At 48.6% G+C, this 21754-nt stretch overlaps 1 protein-coding gene and 1 pseudogene across 2 annotated transcripts in view; both read right to left on the bottom strand.

Annotated features, from left to right (window-relative positions):
- Positions 1–21754, bottom strand: part of SNX30 (sorting nexin family member 30) — a 115332-nt gene that overhangs the window by 34379 nt on the left and 59199 nt on the right. For both annotated transcript variants that reach the window (XM_055124175.1, XM_055124176.1), the window contains exon 3: positions 10733–10843. In XM_055124175.1, the coding sequence (XP_054980150.1) occupies positions 10733–10843 (111 nt within the window). The remainder of the gene's footprint in view (positions 1–10732; positions 10844–21754) is intronic.
- On the bottom strand, positions 17361–17457 carry LOC129401008 (small nucleolar RNA SNORA26; annotated as a pseudogene).

The raw sequence follows: 21754 nt of genomic DNA on the forward strand, positions 1-21754 counted from the left end.
TGATATGCTAAAAACAGTAACAATAATGCGCCACATTCCCCTGACCTGAACGCGATAGGGATGAATGGAAGCATTACTGGCACCCGCTTGAGCAAATTGATGAGCAATGGGACAACAGTGACAGTGAGGTGTCACTTTTGCAGGTGTGTGTGTATATATATGTGTGTGTGTATATATATATATATACACACACACATATATATATATATAGATATATATATATATAAAGCACACAAGGCTCAACCTTTAACAACATTTTAGTGATCTCTTATAGAAGGGCTTTGTGGCCCCTGGGTGAAATACAACAATCTCCACATTCTTTCCTCTAAGAATACTTTTTTGTAGCATTTTCAGTGTTTTTTCATAACACACAATACAAAATACATGATTTCGGTTCTGCTTTGGGGCAGGGATTGGGGTTTGGGATGGAAATACCCAAAATATGGTGGTGGGAAGGTGTAGTGGTGGTGAGACTGGTGTTTGAATATTAAATGTAATCAAATATTGTGAACTACTTTATAAAATAAAATTAAAAATTTAAAAAAAAAGAAAAGAAAAACACCTGAGAATCCCTGGGAAATGGTACAGCAGTTAGGGCACATGCCGACCATGTCAGGGTTCAATTTCTAGCACCCCATTACGCCCCACCAGTATTGCAGGGTGCGAGCATGGTGACCCCAACACCACCAGGGCAGCCCTGGTGGCCCAAGCAGCACCGAATCCTTAGCCCCTTGCACTGAACATAAGGTCCGGAAAGCCAAGAATCGCCAGTGGGGCCCCCAGACCTCCTGAGCACCAGTTGGGAGCCCCCCAATTAAACCCATTTGCAGTACTATTTTGTGCCCGCGGGAATGGCCAAGCAAGGAAAAACAGCAGGTGTTGCAAGTCTGTGGAGGGACAGAGGTCCTGCTGGAGACGCTGCGTGGGCAGCATTGGGAAAGGAGCGTGGCAGGGCCTCAGAGACTGAAACACAGAAGCACCAGGTGGTCCTGTCATTCCACTTCTTGGTGAAAAGCCAAGAGAACAAACAGCAAGTCTTCAAACAAGGATGTTTGTTCAAGCGGTGTCATATATGATAACTGAGTCAGAGAAAGGGGGGGATAAGAAGTGATTGCTTAGTGGATACAGTTTGTTGAGGTTAAAAAAAATAGTCTCCAGAATTACACTGTGGTAGCCCTCACAGAACACAGTGATTCTATTCAAAGCGACGGAGGGCCAAGGATGTGGTTCAAAGGGTATAGCAGATGTCCTGCATGGATGAGGCTCTGGGTTGGATCCTTGGCACTGAGTGGCCCCAAGCAAAGCAAGGTATGAGCCCTGCAGCCACAACATCAACAACAAAAACCCAGTGAACTGCACACCTGGGAACAGTGGAGTTTACTCTGTGAATTTTACCTCTATTTTTTATGTGACGATAGGAGCAGAGGTCAGTAAAAGTAGCCGTGTGGCTGACTTTGGAGATGACAGCCAGGGCTATGAACCAAGGAATGTAGGTGCAGAAAAGACCAGGACAGGGCCAGAAAGATAGCACAGGGGTTAGAACACTTATCTTGTACCTGGCCAACTGTGGCTTGTCTTGTACAACTTAGCTTGTACCTGGCCAACTGCCGCACCAACAGGTGTGGACCCCGAACCAAAATAACAAGCAAACAAAAATAGGGCCGGGAGCTTTTGGAAGGAATGGAACCCTACCTACCCTTGTGGTGGGTCCACAAAAATGAATCTGCATTTCCAACTTCTAGAACTATAAGATAGAAAATCTAATTATTTAAATAACTTTTCTTTTTAACACTGTCACTGTCATCCCGTTGCTCATCGATTTGTTCGAGTGGGCACCAGTAACGTCTCTCATTGTGAGACTTATTGTTACTGTTTTTGGCATATCCAATACGCTACGGGTAACTTGCCAGGCTCTGCCATGTGGGCACGATACTCTCGGTAGCTTGCCGGGCTCTCTGAGAGGGACAGAAGAATCAAACCCGGGTCGGCTATGTGCAAGGCAAATGCCTACCCACTGTGCTATCGCTCCAGTCATTCCATCATGGAAAAATATAAAACTGTCTGCATATAATGTTGAGCCTATAAAAATCCCATTTGTAAAGCACTCTAATAATCCATCAAATATATCTAGGTTTAATCTTAAAATACTTTTTTATAATGAAGTGGCAAATCAATTTTACATGTATTGTTTACATGTCATATTAGTCTGACAAGTTATTTTATAATCTGTGAAATAAAATACTTCCTGTAGACTGTCACTAAGAATCAGCTTTTTCTGGGTGGGATATTTGGACAAAGAATGCAATTGCTCAATATCGAAATGTCCAACTTCCTCTTGGCAGCATTAAAATTGCTCTTTTTATGCAACTCAACAAATATTTAGTATACACCCACATATGGCAAAATTTTTTTTTTCCTAACAGGAAATATTCTTCTTAGCAAAAATGACTAATACATAAAAGAGCATCAGGATCAAAAACTTTGCATTTCTAAAGAACAATAACCTGGTTAAATTCAAAATACTTGAGAGCTCAATCATGTTCAACTACTTATAACATTATCCAATGAGTAAGCTAAAAGCATGCAGATTTAACAATACCCCAAAAATGAGGAACTAGGAAACGAAGTTAATGGTATTAATGGATTGTTTCATATTTAGAAAAACTACCATTAAATTACAATTTTTTTCATTAATTTATAGGTCAACACTGCTCAAAACAAAACCAGCAGCACACAATGCACGCACGCGCGCGCGCGCGCACACACACACACACACACACACACACACACACATCGGAAGAGAGCCGATGCAGTTTTTCCTGGAGCTTCCATCCCTCTTGGAGAGCTGAGAGTATCCCGCCCGCATGGCAGAGCCTGGCAAGCTATCCATGACGTATTCGATATGCCAAAAACAGAAACAATAACGAGCCTCATTCCCCTGACCCTGAAAGAGCCCCCAGTACAGCAACGTTGGGAAGGACGAGTAAGGAGAAACTGCTAAAATCTCAGGCTCTTTGCACTCCTGGAGTGAACAGACACCATTTGGGCCATTGGGCTACACTAGCATGTGACAGGGACAAATGGAGATGTTACTGGTGCCCACTCGAGCAAATCGATGAGCAACAGGATGACAGTGATACATATATATATCATATACATATATATCACTGATACAGTTTTATATATAATATATATAATTATATATTTTTATATATATAAAATATATATATAATGACAAAGCTTCCTTCATAAGAACTGAAGCAAACTTTACATATCCGAGTAAAATGAAACCTGAAAAAGTTTAACAAATCTGGGGCCGGAGCGATAGCACAGCGGGTAGGGCGTTTGCCTTGCACGCAGCCGACCCGGGTTCGGTCCCCGGCATCCCATGTGGTCCCCCAAGCACCGCCAGGAGTAATTCCTGAGTGCAAAGCCAGGAGTAACCCCTGAGCATCGCTGGGTGTGACCCAAAAAGCAAAAAAAAAAAAAAGTTTAACAAATCTATCTGCTCCACCTCTGTGGAGTCATGAAATCTGTTATAAAAGCCAGCGATGCCTCAGAAAATAAAACGATATGGAAGCCAACCTCAAAGCTCTAAAGCAAACTAAAAACAAAGTGCAATGCCATAATGAAGACTGTAGGCTCCAAGTATTAATTACAGGGAGTGAGAGTGAGTGGCCAGAAAATAACAAGCATCGTAACACTGTAGCACTGTGGTCCCATTGTTCATTGACTTGCTCCAGCGGGCACCAGTAAGTCTCCATTGTGAGATTTGTTACTGTTTTTGGCATATGGAATACACCATGGGTAGCTTGCCAGGCTCTGCTATATGGGCAGGATACTCTCAGTAGCTTGCTGGGCTCCCCGAGAGGGACAGAGGAATCGAACCCGGGTCAGCCGCATGCAAGGCAAATGCCCTACCCTCTGTGCTATCGCTCCAGCCCATGACAAACACAGCAGTAGGTTTCAGAGGAAAGATAGCACCTTACCTGATTGCTTTTTAGTTTTTGGTTTGGGACCACACTTTGCAGTGCCCAGGGCTAACTCCTGGCTCTGTGCTCAGGAATCACACCTGGTGTGGCTCAGGGGACCAGATGGGGTGTCAGGGATTGAATTAGGGTTGGTCACATGCCAGGCAAGAGCCCTGCCTGCTTGTAGTGTCCCTTCAGCCCCGGAAATACATTTTGAAAGACACACTGAGCTCTTTCTACTTCTAGAATTCCAGAAGAACAGGCCAGAGTGACAGTACAGCAGTTGGCCTCGTGCCATGCACATGGCAGGTTTGATCCCTGGCACCCCATACCGTCCCCTGAGCACTGCCAGGAATGATCCCTGAGTGCAGAGCCGGGAGGAAGCCCTGAGTACCGCTGGGTGTGGCCCCCAACTGAAAAACTAAAATGAAATTCCAGAACACAGCAACATAAAAAGAGAAAAATGCTGTCTTTTTTTTTTTTTTTTTGCTTTTTGGGTCACACCCAGCGATGCTCAGGGGTTACTCCTGGTTCTGCACTCAGGAATTACTCCTGGCAGTGCTTGGGGGACCATATGGGATGCCGGGGATCGAACCTGGATCAGCTGCGTGCAAGGCAAACGCCCTACCCGCTGTGCTATCGCTCCGGCCCCAGAAAAATGCCGTCTTGAAATACAGTGGGACTACACTGCAAGGACAGAATGTGTTAAAGACCCAGAGAGGGACAGGCTGCATTGAGGAAAGGCCATCAATATCAACCATCAGTCTGGCTAGGAAGTACAGGGGTGGGTTCCTCCATCCGGCCCAGGAAGACGCCACGTCCAGAGTCACTGGGGCTGGAATCGGGGAAGGTCTCGGCACAGCTGAGGCGGGAGAGAAGTGAGAGGCCTCGCTGCCTCCCCAGACAGAGCTGGCTGTTCGCTTCCACCCTGGCATGTGTCCAGGGAAGCCCAGGGAAAGTGGAAACTTGATCCCCACCAACCTAAGTGACAGGGGCAGAATCTGAAAGCTCAGCAATTCCGTGCGCTGTTTCATGACAGCTGACCTCAGCTGGCCACCAAGGAAAACTAAGAAAGCCAGAGAACAGTGAGGTGCACGGAGCCCAGCTGCATGTGGCTTGTGCACGTGAGGTTCTGGGTTCAAGCCCTGAACCACAGGGAGAGGGAAACATGCGGAGTCGATAGTAACAAACTCACCCTAAACATGAACAAGGCTGTTTGGTTTGCCTTTGGGACACACCTGGCAGTACTCAGGGCTTACTCCTGGCTCTGCGCTCCAGGGTCACTCCTGGTGATGCTCGGGACCAAAGCCAGATGGGGCCCCTGCAGGGCAAGAGGCTTATCTTACCCTGTGACCATCTCTCCAGCCCCAAGAGTTGGTTACCCGCCACCCACTCCCAATCCTCACAACTCATCTCCCCCTAATCCTCCAGTCAATTCAAAAGATTTTGAAGTTTGTAATGAAAAAAAACTGAAAAACGGGCAAGTCGCTTAGAAATAAAAGAAGCTGATTGGAAGGTGGAGACAGAGACGAGGGTGTGTCCAACCAGGTGCTGAAACAGCCTCCGAACCCACACTACTTCCAAGAGTGCAGGTGGGCACCAGACTAGAGATTCGTGGACCGCAAAGTTTAGAAATAGCCCGGAACTATACAACCCAAGGCACAAACTCCAAGCAAGATGATTCTCTACTCATATTTCTTTCAGAACTGAATTTCTGGAAAAAAAAAAAAAGATCCAGTGCTAGAGGGGCTGGAGAGATAGACATCGGGTAAGGTGCTTGCCCTGCATGCACATGACTGGATTTGATTGCCAGCATCCCACATGGTCCCCGAGCATTGCATGCAGAGCCAGGTGTCACACCTGAGCATCACTGGATGTGGCTCCCAAACAAAACCACCAAACCCAGAGTGGAGAGATCGTACAGGGGTTAAGGAAATTTCCTTGCAATGGCCAGCACTGTGCATGGTCCTATGGGCACCTTCAGGAGTAATACCGGATCACAGAGCCAAAAGTAAGTCCTGAGCACAGTCAGGTGTGGCCCACTCCCAGCCCCACCAAAATGTAATTCCACCGAGCACTACCAGGACTGACTCTTGGGCAGAGACTAAGAAGTAAGTCCTGAGCCCAGCCAGGTGTGGCCCCCAAGCCAAAACAAACAAATAAAGGCAAGACACACACACATCTCACATCAGAATACATTCTAGATTTAAATACCAAATGGGAAAGGTCTTCATATTTAAAATAAAGACAAAATAACAAAAGAAAATTGAGAAAAAAAGAAAAGGTTAGAAATGGGCTTTAGGGGCTGGAGCGATAGCACAGTGGGTAGGGCGTTTGCCTTGCACGTGGCTGACCCCGGTTCGATCCCCAGCATCCCATATGGTCCCCCAAGCACGCCAGGAGTAATTCCTGAGTGCAAAGCCAGGAGTAACTCCTGAGCATCACTGGGTGTGACCCAAAAAAAGCAAAAAAAAAAAAAAAAAAGAAGAAATGGGCTTTAAAGTCAAAAACCATCAAAAAACAATTAGCTTGGTGAGTTGAAAAGGTGGGTTTTTTTTTTTAAATGGCATCAAGCTCAAGACAAAGAACAAATGAAGTAAATGGAAAAAAACAGACATTTACAACGGGATTAATTTCGTTTGCAGGCACTGAGTCTGTACAAGCCAAAAAGAAAAAAAATAGAAAGATGAAAAGCCAATCCACAAAAGAAGTGCCAATAAACAATAAAGTCATGGAAAGATATTCAACACCCCCCACCCCACCCCCAAGTCCCAGGTAAAAAAAAAATAAAAACTCAGTGCATGAACATGAGCGAGCTCAGAATGCATTAAAGACCTAAAGATAAGAGTGGAACTGTAAAAAATCAGGGCTAGGCGGACAACTCAAGAGGCTTTTCATAACACTCTACCACTGTATCACTGTCATCCCGTTGCTCATTGATTTGCTTGAGCGGGCACCAGTAATATCTCTATTGTGAGACTTGTTGTTATTGTTTTTGGCATATTGAATATGCCACGGGTAGCTTGCCAGGATCTGCTGTGCAGGCGGGACACTCTTGGTAAGCTTGCTGGGCTCTCCAAGAGGGACAGAGAAATTGAACCTGGGTCGGCTGCATGCAAGGCAAATGCCCTACCGCTGTGCTATTGCTCCAGCCAAACAATACAAAATATATTATTTCGGTTCTGCTTTGGGGTTGGGGTTCTGAATGGAAACATCTGAAATATGTGGTGGGAAAGGTGTAATGGTGGTGGGATTGGTGTTTGAATATTAAATGTCATCAAATACTGTGAACTACTTCATAAAATAAAATAAATACAAATTTTTAAATACTTCCAAATAAAAAGTTAAAAGAAAATGAGCAGACAGGGACTGGGACTCTGCCTCCATGCGCAAAGCCCTCAGTGGCCCCCAGCATCACATAGTACCCCACCGACACCGAGTGTGGCCCTTGCAGCCATGAGCACCCACCGGCCCAGGCACCACTGGGGGTGTGGCCTGTGTGTGTGTGTGTGTGTGTGTGTGTGTGTGTGTGTGTGTGTGTGTGTATCTGAAGTGGGGCTGAGGACGTGGCTCAAATGGTAAAGCAGTTACTTGTATGCACAGATCCTCGGATTCCATCCCCGGCACTGCACACCGCCACAAACACCATCAGATGTGGCCCCTGGTGGCCCCCAAAGCACTGCTGGGAGCACAGCCCTCAAAATAAATATAATTGGTTTGAGGGAGTGGACAGGCGATATAAGGTATGTGTACACAACTGATCACTGACACTAGAAAGGAATCAATCCCTGGTATACACCACATTCTAGAGGAGCCTGGGAAATGTTATGCCAAACGGAATCGGCCAATCCCAGAAGATACAGTCCCCAAGCCCATGGATCAGGCTAATCTGGGGCCGGAGCGGTAGTCAAATAGGGAGGGCATTTACCTTGCACGTGGCTGACCCAGGTTCGATTCCCAGCATCCCACATGGTCCCCAGAGCACCGCCAGGAGAAGTTCCTGAGTGCAGAGCCAGGAGTAACCTCTGCACACAAAAATCACTTCTGGAGGTGCTCAGGGTACCTATATGGGATGCTGGGGATCGAACCTTGCATTTCTGAGTGCAGAGTCAGGAGTACCCCCTGAGCATCCCAGGGTGTGACCCCAAAAGCCAAAATAGTTATAATAATAATAATATTTTCTTGTTTAATCAGAGAAACTGTGGGGGCCAGAGGAATAGTACAGGAGTGAAGGCACTCCCTTGCGTGCAGCTGACCCAGTTCAATCCCCAGCACTGTCTATAGTCACCCAGCACCACCAGGAGTGACCCCTAAGCACAGAGCCAGGAGTATGGCCGGACACCACCAGCTGCTCCTCAAAATTAAATCAGAGACACGCTCCTATATTAAATCTCCCTCCATCCTAAATATGCACCAACTTTATTCTAAAGCATCTCTCTGGGCCAGAGGAATGGTACAAGAGGTAAGGCACTTGCCTTGCATTTGGGTGGATGCTGGTTCAAGTCCCTGTCACCACACTGGGTCTCCAGAGTACAGTAAGGGGTCACTCTCCTGAGCACAGAACCAGAAATAGCCCCAGAGCACCACTGGGTGCAGCCCAAACACCAAAAAAAGCAAAGCAAAAACAAAGGCACTTTCTACTCACTACCTTTACCCTGACCAAAAAAAGAAGTTAAGGAGACCCTGGTACACTCTGGCAATCTGGAGACTTTCGTCTCTTTCAAGGCTCCAGCCTCGACCCAGAGGTGGCGCTATGGTTCTCCAGCAGGTGTCGCTGTCAAACCTCTGATCTTTACCAAAATGCAGTTCCAATAGCTGCCGGGAGGTGGAACACAGCTCCCTCCCGCAGAGTGAGGGACACGGCACTGGTGAAGTTCGCACAGCCCTGGGCTTCACCTTGATTCTATTTCCAGTCCCTGGTCAGGTGTGCAGGACAGGTGCGGTCTGCAGGTATATCAAGGTTGGAGGATGCTGGGCTAAACCTCGAGAGCAACTAACTCTCAACAGGTCGAATTTCAAAAGGGAAAGAAAAAAAAATGGCAAACCCTGCAAGGAAACCAGGTGGTCAATGGTAACAACACTGGGAATCAATATTGTCACCAGGGGCCAGAGCGACAGTACAGCAGGTAGAGTGTTTGCCTTGCACACGGCCGACCCAAGCTGCGTCCCCCAAACCCCACATGGCTCCCAGAACCCTGCAAAAAGTGATCCCCGAGTGCAGAGCCAGGGGTGACTCCTGAGCACCACCAGGTTCGGCCCCAAAACAAAACAAACACTGTTCCGGCAGGTGACTTTGAGATGATGTTCTGAGAATGGTCCCCTCTTCTCTTGGGGTTCTCTCCACCTCCCACCCCAAGCCCCTCAGTACGCTGGAATCGTGAGAAAAGCAACCACTCAATCTCAAAGGAGAGATCGTCTGCAGAGTGCTCATCCACTGCCATTTTAGGAACAAGCCCTGAGCACTGCTGGGTATGGTTCCCAGACCAAAAAAGGAGAAAAAGCAAAGTGTGCTCAATATCCTATTTTGTTTGGGCTTTTGTTTGTCTGTCTCTGGCCCCTCTGGTTTGATTTTTGAACGTGCAGCTAGAAGCAAGAGATGAACAATAATGCCACTCCAAATGAGGTGGCAGAATGGTTTCTCTATCTATCTCTCTATCTATCTATCTATTTATTTATTTATATATTTATGGCTTCTTGGGTCACACCCAGCAATGCTCAAGGGTTCCTTCTGGCTCTGCGCTCAGGAATTACTCCTGGTGGTGCTCAGGGGACCATATGGGATGCTGGGAATAGAACTTGGGTCAGTCCCGTGCAGTCCTCCCCACTGTACTATCACTCCAGCCCTTTTTTTTAATTAAAAAAAATTTTTTTAAATTTTATTTTCATAGGGTGGGTCACAATAATGATTTGCTTCTTTTGGGAGTGGGATGTCACACGCAAGTGATGATCAGGGGTTCCTCCTGGCTCTGCACTCAGGAATTACTCCTGGCAGTGCTTGGGAGACTATATAGGATGGCAGAGATCGAACCCAGGTCGGCCACATGCAAGGCAAACGCCCTCCCCGCTGGACTATAGCTCCAGCCCCAATGGTTTGCTTTTGTTTTTTTCTTTTTTGGGTCACACTCAGGGCAATGCTCAGGGGTTACTCCTGGCTCTGCACTCAGAAATTCCTCCTGGCGGTACTTGGGGGACTATATGGGATGCTGGGAATTGAACCCAGGTCAGCCTCGTGCAAGGCAAACACCTTACCCGCTGTGCTATTGCTCCAGCCCCCCCCCCCCAATGGTTTACTTTTTAAATAACGGGTTGTCTGGAGGGGGAGCGTGACTGCTGCCCCCTGAGTCTCCAGGTCTACAGGGAGCCCCGCAAGCTGTGGCGGAAGCATTATTCTCCGTGGGGGGAGCTGGGGGGATCCAAAAGACAAGAATGATCTGTCAGCAATGGGAAAAATTTGCTGGAGGTGGCCACAAGGGGCACTGGAGAAAGGGAGAGAACGGGACGGTCACACTGCAACTCCACCCCAGCGCCACTCGAGAAAAGGGCTTTCTGGACGGCAAGTCAGAGATTAAAACCCAGAAGGCAAAAATGTCCTGAAGACTACCCATAAATAGGTTCTGCATGCAGCTGCTGGGCAAATCAGGCGACGAATGGAGGGCAGGCAGGGTTCGCCTGTCTCCTGAGAGGGTGCGAGCTGAGAGGAGGGTTTCGAGGAAGATGATGCAGGAAAAGTGAGTAACAAGTTGTCATGACTTAGTACCTACGGGAATGAGATGAGTGGGCTGGGACTCTTCGAGCTTGTTTCTCAGCCAGTCGAAGTCCTGGTATCTTCGACGAACAGAATATTCCGGGAGGTCAAACTCCACCCGTGTACTCTGCAAAGAGGAGGAACACAATCAGCACAGGGGACCCTAATAGCTCTTGGCAGAAGGGAAGGAAAAAGCCCTCTCTGGAAAAGGCCAACCTGGGCAAGGTCACACTTTCCTACCACCAAAGGCAGCTGCCAAAGTGCTGGGTTTACCCACCCAGAATTCCAACTCTGGGGCCAGGGGGCCCAGCTCAAAATTCAAGGGTTGGATTGGAAACCTTACCCTCAGGAAATGAAACTCAATTGTCCCGGGGAACTGTTTAGAAACAGTTGATTCACTTCCTGCAGGTGGAACTGGGGTTTGCTTCTAGGACAGCCCCACCAAGGAGCTAAATCCACATCTGTAAATCTGTTATAAGACTTACATTATGTTTTCGTCTTCTGTTAAATATGCTGACAAGATTCACCAAAGGCAGAGGGGAAACAAATAAGCCAGAAAGAGAGAGAACAGATCCTCTAGAAAACAGACCAGAGGAACAGAAAAGATGCTGTCCGACCGGCATATTCTTCCAGACCTATAACTTTAATACTGTATTTTAGAAGCCACTGTCGCTGTCACTGTCATCCCATTGTTCATCGATTTGCTTGAGTGGGCACCAGTAATGTCTCCATTGTGAGACTTGTTGTTACTGTTTTGGGCATATTGAATACACCACGGGTAGCTTGCCAGGCTCTGTCGTACGGGCGGGATACTCTCGGGATACGTCTCCGAGAGGGATGGAGGAATCAAACCCGGGTCGGCCGCATGCAAGGCAAATGCCCTACCCGCTATGCTATTGTCCAGTCTCATATTTCAGAAGTGCAAGAAATATACCTAGAGTAAAATATTAAAATGTCATTGTATGGAAAGAAGATATTAATCCCATCCCCTTTAATTTTTTTAAGTTTTCTGAATCCCAATTAATAACTAAAGCTGGTTTTAAAATGAATTTATACTAAAGCAAGATTTTTACCTACCAGTAACCTCAGACTAAAGCGATGTCTCAGGTAAGTCATTTCCCTGTATGATACAAGGGTCTATACAATACCAGTATAGAAATTAAAGTGCAAGGGAAAAAATGGCTTGAGCTACATTTTACAAATTTACCCTTGCAAGCCAAAAGTCTGTTTGAATCCACAATACCAGGAAAACCTTAAAAACATATGAATAAGAGCCATCAATCAAAAAAAAAAAAAAAAAAGCTCAGGACAGCTCTGGCACAGAAAACTATAATCTTACTCTCCCCTGGGACCCTCCGCCTCCACTCCAGCCCTTTGAGCTGTTTTACTTATATTTACAGTATGTTAAGTATATATTATGAATAAAAATATGATTATACACTACATTTTATTAAGTATATTTTCTATTTGCAATATATTGAATATATATCAACCTTATATTTACACCCTGCATCTTACGTATGTTTTAAGAGAAAACAGCAAAGTTAACTGTACATAGAGCAAAGTTAATCATACATACATTATTATTTCATTTGTCTTTAAAACAGAGTTCAATATAAAAATCTAGACTCGATCACAACTGTACTCTTGACAGTCACTCTTGTACCTGCCCCTTGATTGCTGCTGGGGGCGGGGGCAGTGACTGGCGCCTGCACAGGTGTGGCTGTGGTGCTCGCTGGGGCTGCATACCCTGGTGCTGATGTTGCACACATGCTCGCCAGGGGTAACGCTCACTCATTGGGGGCGCTCACACAACATTCTGCCTGGAGGCCTTGCCTGGGGTCACACTCTTAACCACCCTTCCACACACCTTTAGCTGGGGCGGCATCATTTTTGAGTAGTGGTGCTCACACACACACACACACACACACACACACGCATACTCACACATCTGTCTGTGTGACAAAAAATAAACACTCTGCTGCAGGACCAGAGGTTCCAGAGAATGCTCCTGCTGGGATGGTGCTCAGTGTCTGTGAGTGGCCCCAGGGATCAAACTCAGGACCGTATGCTTGCAGGGCAGGTGCTTTTACCCCCAGGAAACCACCCCACCTCACCCATATTCATATCATATTCATATCATACCTTTATAGTCCTCTCTCTCTCTCTCTCTCTCTCTCTCTCTCTCTCTCTCTCTCTCTCTCTCACACACACACACACACACACACACACACACACACACACACTCCCCACTCCCCGTTTTTAAAAGCCCCTGTAATGGCAAGGAGGACTGGTCAATGGTTGGAATCAACCACAAGTGTGTGTGGGCTGAGGGGAGGTGAGATAGAGAAGGGGCCAGTATGACAATAACAGCTGGAAGTGACCACGCTGAACAAGAACTGAGTATTTAAAGAAGGTAAAGAAGGGATATTCCTGATAACCTTTCAGTATCTGTATTGCAAACCACAATGCCCCAAAGGGGAGGGAGAGAGGGAGAGAGACAGAGACAGAGACAGAGAAAAGCGACTGCCAAAGAGGCGGGCAAGGAGTGGGGAGTGGGGGGTGCCGGGAGGGAACCCGGGGACTCTGGTGCTGGGAAATGTACACCGGTGCAGGGGTGGGTGTTGGAACACCATATGACTGAAACCAAATCATGAAAAGCTTTGTAAGGGTCTATTTCACTGTGATTCAATAAAACTTAATTTTTTTTTTTAAAAAAAAAAAGCCCTTCTAAGGGCTCAGGGGACTTAATAAAACAGTGAAAATGTGTCTGATGTTTTGAGAAGTGAAGACATTAAAAAAAATTATCACGGAGCCAGAAAGAAGGGTGATCCCACTCTGAAGTAGTATTTATTTTACTTGGTTTTATCACAACCTGTTCTAGGAAATATATCATGGTATGTAAATACAACCGAAGGACATAAATCAGAAGCAGGTGAGCGAGATGGAGGGGAAGCCAGGCCGGCCAGGAGCTGCGGCTCCAGCAGGCGGCCGGGACCATGCAGGCACCCGGGAAAGCCGGCACATTTGCTGAAACTGGGCCACAGGCCTGCCTATGAGTTTTCAGGCAGAAACCCAGGCCTGAGGAGATGGGCGGTGTTCCGGAAGGATGCGGGACAAGGCAGCTGAACTAAGAGTGGGGAAGAATTTCTTCCCTGTGACAGTCCAGGCCTAACCCACAAAGCAAAAGCAGGTGACACTTCTGTGTTGGACACAGAGCAAAGAACGCAAAGTGCCATTCCACAAGCCGAGGCAGTCTTTTTTTTTTTTTTTTTTTTTCTTTTTAGGTCACACCTGGCTCTGCACAGGGGTTACTCCTGGCTCTGCACTCAGGAATCACCCCTGGCGGTGCTCAGGGGACCATATGGGATGCTGGGAATCGAACCCAGGTTGGCCGCGTGCAAGGCAAACGCCCTACCCGCTGTGCTATCACTCCAGCCCCAAGCCAAGGCAATCTTGAGTCCCGCATCTGCCCACTGCAGCCTCCGCTGTGGGGAACGCCCCACAAAGGTCACTGGCGCCCGGATGACGGCACTGAACTTTGGGGTCCACAAAGAGGTCGCCGGAGGCCCCTTGAGCCATCGTTTTCATGAGCGCGCCAGATGAGCCTGTGCTTTGGTTATCTCTAAGCAGCCCTGTCGGTTGGGTTGGGTTTGAATTTTGGTTTGGGGCCACACACGAGTATCAGGTGGCACTAAGGACTGAACTGGGACTCCAACATGTGCTCCAGCCCTTTGAGCCAACTCCCCAGCCCTTGATGTGTGTTTTTTAAATGTATTATAGTTAATTTTTTTTCTTTTTGGGTCACACTGGCGATGCACAGGTCTTACTCCTGGCTCATGCACTCAGAAATTACTCCTGGCGGTGCTCGGGGGACCATGCTGGGAATCAAACCCGGGTCAGCTGCATGCAAGGCAAATGCCCTACCTGCTGTGCTATCGCTCCAGTCCCTGTAGTGAATATGCTTATAAGGGTGTTAACAGCCACGGCCTTGGTGAACACATTTACCTCACCACCACCAAATTTTGTCCGAGACTTTCCCCCTGGCCCCGTCCCATCCACCCTGTATTTATTTTTAAATTCGACACTCTGGAACCCTAAATGTGCGAGCCACCGGGTGTCAATCCCCCCCGCCCCCCGAGCACCTGGTCCTCTGGACGGAAGCTCTTATCCTCCAGGAGCCAAAGTGCCCCCAAACCACGACCCGGCGCCACCTGCAGAACTTGGCCACCGTCCAAAATCCACACTGGCTCACTCCAGAGAGATGCACAGCTTCATCGGAAATGTCTTCTCCTGGGACGCTGGTCCCAGGTGCAAGCTGGGTCCATCCCCGCCAGGCAAACTCCCGGGTGGGCGCGACAGAGTCGCTGGCCTGTGCCTCATGCTGCAGAGAGACCTTTTCACCCTCCCTCAGCCCACCCTCTCCCTCCTTGCCCACACCAGGGGCCGCAAAGTCTACAGACATTTTACCAACCTCAAGCCCCACTTCCACCCCTGGCCCCTCACTCTCAGTTCATGGAGGGAAGGGCGGCTGGAAGCAGAGAACACCTCCACTTCCGGCCCTAGAGAGCAAGACTTCCTCTGCAAACAATGACCACGCCCCTCCCCCCCAGAGGCCGGTCCCTTCTTGCTTTAGGACAATCACCATCCACTTCTCAGGGGCTCCCCTCCCTCTCACCCAGCCAATTCCCCCTTCTCTATCAGCACTGTCCACCAATCAAGTCTCTTCCAAACTTAAAAAAAAAAAAAGCCTGAAACAGTTTGGATAAGGAAGCCATGGTACATCTACACAATGGGACACTATGACACTCTACAGCTGTCAGGAAAAAATGAGGTCATGAGATTTGCTTATACATGGATGGACATGGAGAGTATCATACCGAGTAAAGTGAGTCAGAGGGAGAGGGACAGACATAGAATGATCACATTCATTTGTAGTATTAAAAAAAAAGAAAACAAACAAAAAAACCTCATAGTACATGAATAACACACAAAGACAGTAGAAACAAGGGCCAGGAGGACTGGGCTATGACAGGACACTTGCCACAAAGAAGGCTGAAGGGTGCAGTTAGGACTGAGAAAGGACAAAGAGAGTTGGAAATGATCACTCTGGACAAGACCTGAGTGCTGAAAGGAGGTAAAGGGATATGCATGATCCCCTTTCAGTAACAGTATTGCAAACCACAGTGCCTAAGAGGAAAGAGAGAGAGAGAGAGAGAGAGAGAGAGAGAGAGAGAGAGAGAGAGGAAGAGAGAGGAAGAGAGAAAAGAGAGGGAGAGAGAGAAGAGAGAGGGAGAGAGGAGAGAGAGGGAGAGAGAAGAGAGAGGGAGAGAGAGAGAAGAGAGGGAGAGAGAAGAGAGAGGGAGAGAGGAGAGAGGGAGTGAGAGAAGAGAGGGAGAGAGAGAGAAGAGAGGGAGAGAGAAGAGAGAGGGAGAGAGGAGAGAGAGGGAGAGAGAGAAGAGAGAGGGAGAGAGAGAAGAGAGGGAGAGAGAAGAGAGAGGGAGAGGGAGGGAGAGAGAGAGAGAGAGAGAGAGAGAGAGAGAGAGAGAGAGAGAGAGAGAGAGAGAGAACCTGCCATAGAGACAGGCTGGAGGACTGGCGGGAGGGGACCTGGGAACATTGGTGGTGGGAAATGTATGTGTGCTGGTGAAGGGATCGGTGTTGGAATATTATATGACTGAAATTATGAACAACTTTGTTAGAGTTGTGTATCTCCCAGTGATTGAATTAAAAACAAAACAAACAAAAACACTGTTGGGTTCCATGAGGCTGACGCTGAGGTAGTAGATCATGGCTCAGCTTCTAAGTACAACTGAATACAGGGGGTCCTGTAATATCTGGCGGTGTGAAGGATTTCTGAGCATGCCGCAACTGAAAAGTAAATCCAAAATCAACTGTGTCATGAATCCCTGGTGTTGCTCACCAGAGCTACAACTCTGTAGCACAAAAGGGGGTCGTGAGTGGGCGAGAGTATAAAGCCCCGAGCTACCCTGCTGAGGGGCCCTGGGAATGTCTTTTGCAAGTGTCAGCACAGGACAGATGTGGATTCAAGTAAGTTCTAGCTTCCCCGTGAATTAGTAGCATGTCTTTGAGCAATGCGCTTGATGCGCATGTCTCAGCATCCTTGTCCTTGATGTGAGTGTCTCAGTTTCTTCCTCTGCATAATTAGAAATGTCCCCAGTGTTTATTACTTCAGTAAGTGGGAGAATGAACGGGACGATGGATCAAAGCACTTAGCATTAAGTAATGCCAGCTCACCCATGCAGCGGGGCAGTACCAGCTTAGACGTGGCAGCATAAACAGGAACGTGCAGCAGCACTGACGCACACAACGCTCACAACACAGCCTGTGAGAACTGGCAGCAGATAGAGACAAACAGTCCCCAAAGAGATGAGTCAAGAGATTCTTTCTGGCTAGAGCGCTTATAGATGTTGCTGGTTTGTTTGTTTGTTTGTTTGGGGGGATGGGGGTGATTCTAGACAGAATCCAAGGAGTCTATACAATCGCCTCTCTGGTTGTTTTTTGGGTTTGGGGCCACTCCCAGACAAACTCAGGGGTTACTCCTGGAGGTGCTCAGGGGACACTATGGGATGCTGGGAAATGAACTCAGGTTGGCCGTGTGCAAGCCAGCGCCCTCCCCGCTGCACTGTGGCTCCAGCCCCCAATCTGTGGGCTTTACAGAGACTTGTCTTACCCTTCTGTGCTAGCCCCTTAAGCACCGAGTCACCCTTCAGAGGGCAGAGAAATGGGAGATAGGTGTTCATTCAGTTTCTTCTTTTTATTGGAGTTTTCTAAGCTAGAATGACCACGTATTACTTAAATAAAATTAAAAGGTTCCTATAGCAAAAGAAAACAAAAAGGACCGGGGGCTGCAGAGCGTACTGGGGTAAAGCACATGCCACACACACATGCGGGTCGCCCTGATTTATCCCTGGCACCACACAGTTCCACAGGCACTTCTGGGCACAGCCCCCGAGGCCGCACCAGACCAGCTGGCTGAGAATCAGCGGAAGGGACACTTGCGTCTCCTGAGGACCACTCGGGGGGCAACCCCCCACGCTCCTCCAAAAAAGTTCCCCACAGGTACTCAATTATGACGATGCTCACTTTCTAGGAAGCTGGGAGAAAACTGCAAGGATCGGGCGGCGCCGAGGAGACCAGATAGCAGAGGCCGAGCGCGGGGTGGAGACAGATTTGTCTACTTTGGCCCACAGCCCAGGGCTCTCCCAGCGCTGCCAGAGGCGCGCTGGACTTTGGCCCGCTCTGATAATCAGGAATTTAAATTAGGGCAGGGAAGTCAGAGCTCAGAGCAATCAAGGATTTAAACAACCTTGTCCTCTGACCACTAATGGAGCAGTCAGCCACGGAATGAAAAAGGCCCGTTTCCTTTGCCTGAAACCGTCGGAGCTGGTGTTGGAACGCGGTGTTCCGGGGTCCACGGGTCATCCCTGTCTTTCTCCCCTGCCCCTGCACCCGTCCCCTGTGTCCCACAACCCTAACCACCTCTGCAACACAATATCCAGAAGGCATCGGCGAGATCTCAAACCTGGTGTCAGCACTGGAGACAAGAAAAGAAGAGAATTCTGCTCGGAGACTGACGGGGGGCTGCCAGAGGGAAAACTTGATTCTGAAGGAGTTCGGGGAAGGGGTCACAGCCGAGAGAAGCCAGCCACCGACCGACCGGGACCTCAAAACCACCATTGTAAGACACTTCCCGACTCAGAGGGAATCGAATAGCCCAAGGACAGGGACAGAAATAGGAAGCCCGTGGAGAAAGGCTAAGAAAGGAGAGAAAGAGGGACATGCGGCAACTCGAGCACTGGCCTGGGGGCCGGGGGGAACAGGAGTGGCCCTGGAGGCCGGCCGGGGAGGTGCCCGCGAGCGGTCGCCTTGCCCGTGTGGTGCTTCACAGCTCATGTTCAAAGAAAATGAGTTTGCATGTCACTGACTACAGGGCCAAAAAATAAGCTGGAGCTGGGGCGGGGGTGGTGGGGTGGTGGAAATAAGCGAACAGAAATAATTCATGGGGATTGAGCACGCTAGGACCCCTGAGGGTATCGGGACATCTGAGCTCAAGACAAAGGGGGGAGGCAGCAGGCACCCAGCATGTGGGCAACACAGTGTGTGCTGGTGACACACGGTCAGAGGCACACGTGCGGCTGAAGCAGGTGCCCAGGGGACGTGGCGGGAACATGAGTGCTGGGCAAAGCTCTCGTGTCCCTGAGGAAACATGATGTCTAATTAGTGCGGAACTCTGAGACAGAGGTTGAGTGACTGAGGTATACAAATTTTTTCATGTGAGCATGCAAAAGTCTTCAAAGAGACTTGAGAGATGGGTGAGTTAGAAAACAGTCTTGTGGGGAAACCCACACTGTATCTGCTTCATCTTGTATGTATATGTGTGCTTGTGCATATGCGTGCCTGCGTGTGCGTGTGTGTGTGTGTGTGTGTGTGTGTGTGTGTGTGTGTAAATGCAAAGAGGAAGAAGAGGAAGAATTGGAAGAACACACCAAACACCAGCAATGGTTGTTCTCGGTGAGGACAGAAGTGAGACGGATGGAAGAGCTCATGGTAGCCTGCCTGCCTGCCTGCCTTCCTTCCTTCCTTCCTTCCTTCCTTCCTTCCTTCCTTCCTTCCTCCCTTCCTTCCTTCCTCCCTTCCTTCCTCCCTCCCTCCCTCCCTCCCTCCCTCCCTCCATCCCTCTCCCAGCAGCATTTGGTAAGTATTACTTCTTGGCTTTCTTTCTTTCTTTCTCTCTCTCTTTCTTTCTTTCTTTCTTTCTTTCTTTCTTTCTTTCTTTCTTTCTTTCTTTCTTTCTTTCTTTCTTTCTTCCTTTCTCTCTTCCTTCCTTTCTTTCTTTCTTTCTTTCTTTCTTTCTTTCTTTCTTTCTTCCTTCCTTTCTCTCTTCCTTTCTCTCTTCCTTCCTTCCTTCCTTCCTTCCTTCCTTCCTTCCTTCCTTCCTTCCTTCCTTCCTTCCTTCCTTCCTTCCTTCCTTCCTTCCTTCCTTCCTTCCTTCCCTGGCTCTGCTCTGCATGAGGCACCATACATGATGCCAGGAATTGAACCACTGCATTGGCTACAAGGCAACTGCCTTCCCTCCTGTACTATCTCCCTAACCCCAATTGACCCTGTTTGACGTATTTACAGTTTTTAAACAATCAATTAAATGCACATTTTCAAAAGGGCCAGGCAGCCAGTCCAGGGTTTAGGACACAATGCATACCTCTGACGCTGGTTTAGTCCCAGGTACCAGGACCCCACCCTCCAGCCCCAGTATCACTGGGTGCAACCCGCCCTGGAGGCCTCCGGCACAGCCCATCTGGCTCAGCACCACAGGGACCCGGGCAGCGGCGACCTGCCAGCCCTGACGGCTATGATGGCAGAGTGGCCTCTGAGCACCAAGTGGGAGCACCCTCCTCCAATAACAGAGAAGCAAAACAGGGGTATAATTTATGCTGTGATTTATGTCTTTCTCCGCCCCTGCGCTTCAAATTAGATCAATTCAGAACCTACCAAAATAAGGCTGGATACGGGGCTGGAGTGATAGCACAGCGGTTGGGCGTTCGCCTTTCACGCGGCCAACCCGAGTTCGATTCCTCCGCCCCTCTCGGAGAGCCCGGCAAGCTACCGAGAGTATCGAGCCCGCTCGGCAGAGCCTGGCAAGCTACCCGTGCATATTGGATATGCCAAAAATAGTAACAATTAGTCTCTCAATGAGAGACGTTACTGGTGCCCGCTCGAACAAATCGATGAGCAACGGGATGACAGTGGCAGTGACAGACAGCTCAGGCGCTAGGGGGCTTGCTTTGCATGCAGTTGCTGGCGCTGAGACACTGGTTCAAATCCCTGTTCATTATATGATCCCGAAGGCCAGCAGGGGTCACTCCTGAGCACAGAATAAGAACAGGCAGGAGCACCTCCAGGCCAAAGCTCCACCCCCAAAAAGGGAGGAAAATGAAACAAAAACAAACCCGGGAACCAATCAAAATAAATATCCGCAATAAAAAAATAAGTGATTTTTTTTAATAATCCAAGAAAAAAAATGCACCATGAGACGTGTTCTTTTAATGCCTCTGCAAATGTTCCTTCATGCTATTAAAACTTTGGCAACTCTCCACAAATCCTCTTCTTATGTGGGCCAAGGTGAGGGGGAAAAATCCCCGAAATCAAAAGTTTTCCTGACGGAAAACATTTTTTTTTTATTCAGAAAGATCAAGAGATAACAAGAATGTTCTCCCTAATTGTACAGTTATTCTTCCTATGAATCAGTGGTCCCCGAGGGCACCCGTGTTCCCCAGAGTCTACGTGGCAATGACAAGACATCCGGAGGGGCCTCAGTGGGAGGGGAGCGAGTCCGAGAGGGAAGGACACACACCCAGTGAGCTCCCCCATACGCGGAGTATGAAGCAACTCAGTGAGGAACAGACGATGGCTAATGAGAGCAGACCCAGGAAGCCGGCTTACAGGGCTGAGTCAGCTGGGCTGGGAGAAGGCAGAGGAGCAGGGATGCAGGACCGTATAAGCAGGAAACATTAACATTCTTGCCAGTCGTGTGCAAAGGAGGGGGAGGATGGAGGAAGGGGGGAGAAAGGGGAAAGGGGAAGAGGGGGGCAGATGGGAGAGGAAAGAGAAGGAGGAAGGTGGTGGAGGAGAAAGAAGGAGGAGGAGGAGTCTGGGGGAGGACGAGGAGGAAGGGAGGAGAAGGTGGTGCTGCTTCTGGGTTCCCTTCTCTAATGGGTTAGAGGCCAGGGCTACTGTTAAACGTGGTATAACCTGCCAGTGCCCCCCCAAGAAAGAATTATACAGGGACCGGAGTGACAGCACAAGAGATCGCACACAACTGATCTGGTTGACCCCTGGCACCCCATATGGTTCTTGGAGCATCACCAGGGGTGACCCCTGAGTGCAAAGCCAGGAGTAAGCCCTAAGCACCACCGGCTGTGACTGCCCCCACCCCCATCAAATCAATAAATTAATAAAAACAATTATGCCGTCCAAATGTTAGTACTGCCAAGGCCCCAACCCCCCGCCCCCAGCT

Source organism: Sorex araneus, chromosome 1 (genome assembly GCF_027595985.1).
Source record: "Sorex araneus isolate mSorAra2 chromosome 1, mSorAra2.pri, whole genome shotgun sequence".
NCBI classification, from domain to species: domain Eukaryota; kingdom Metazoa; phylum Chordata; class Mammalia; order Eulipotyphla; family Soricidae; genus Sorex; species Sorex araneus.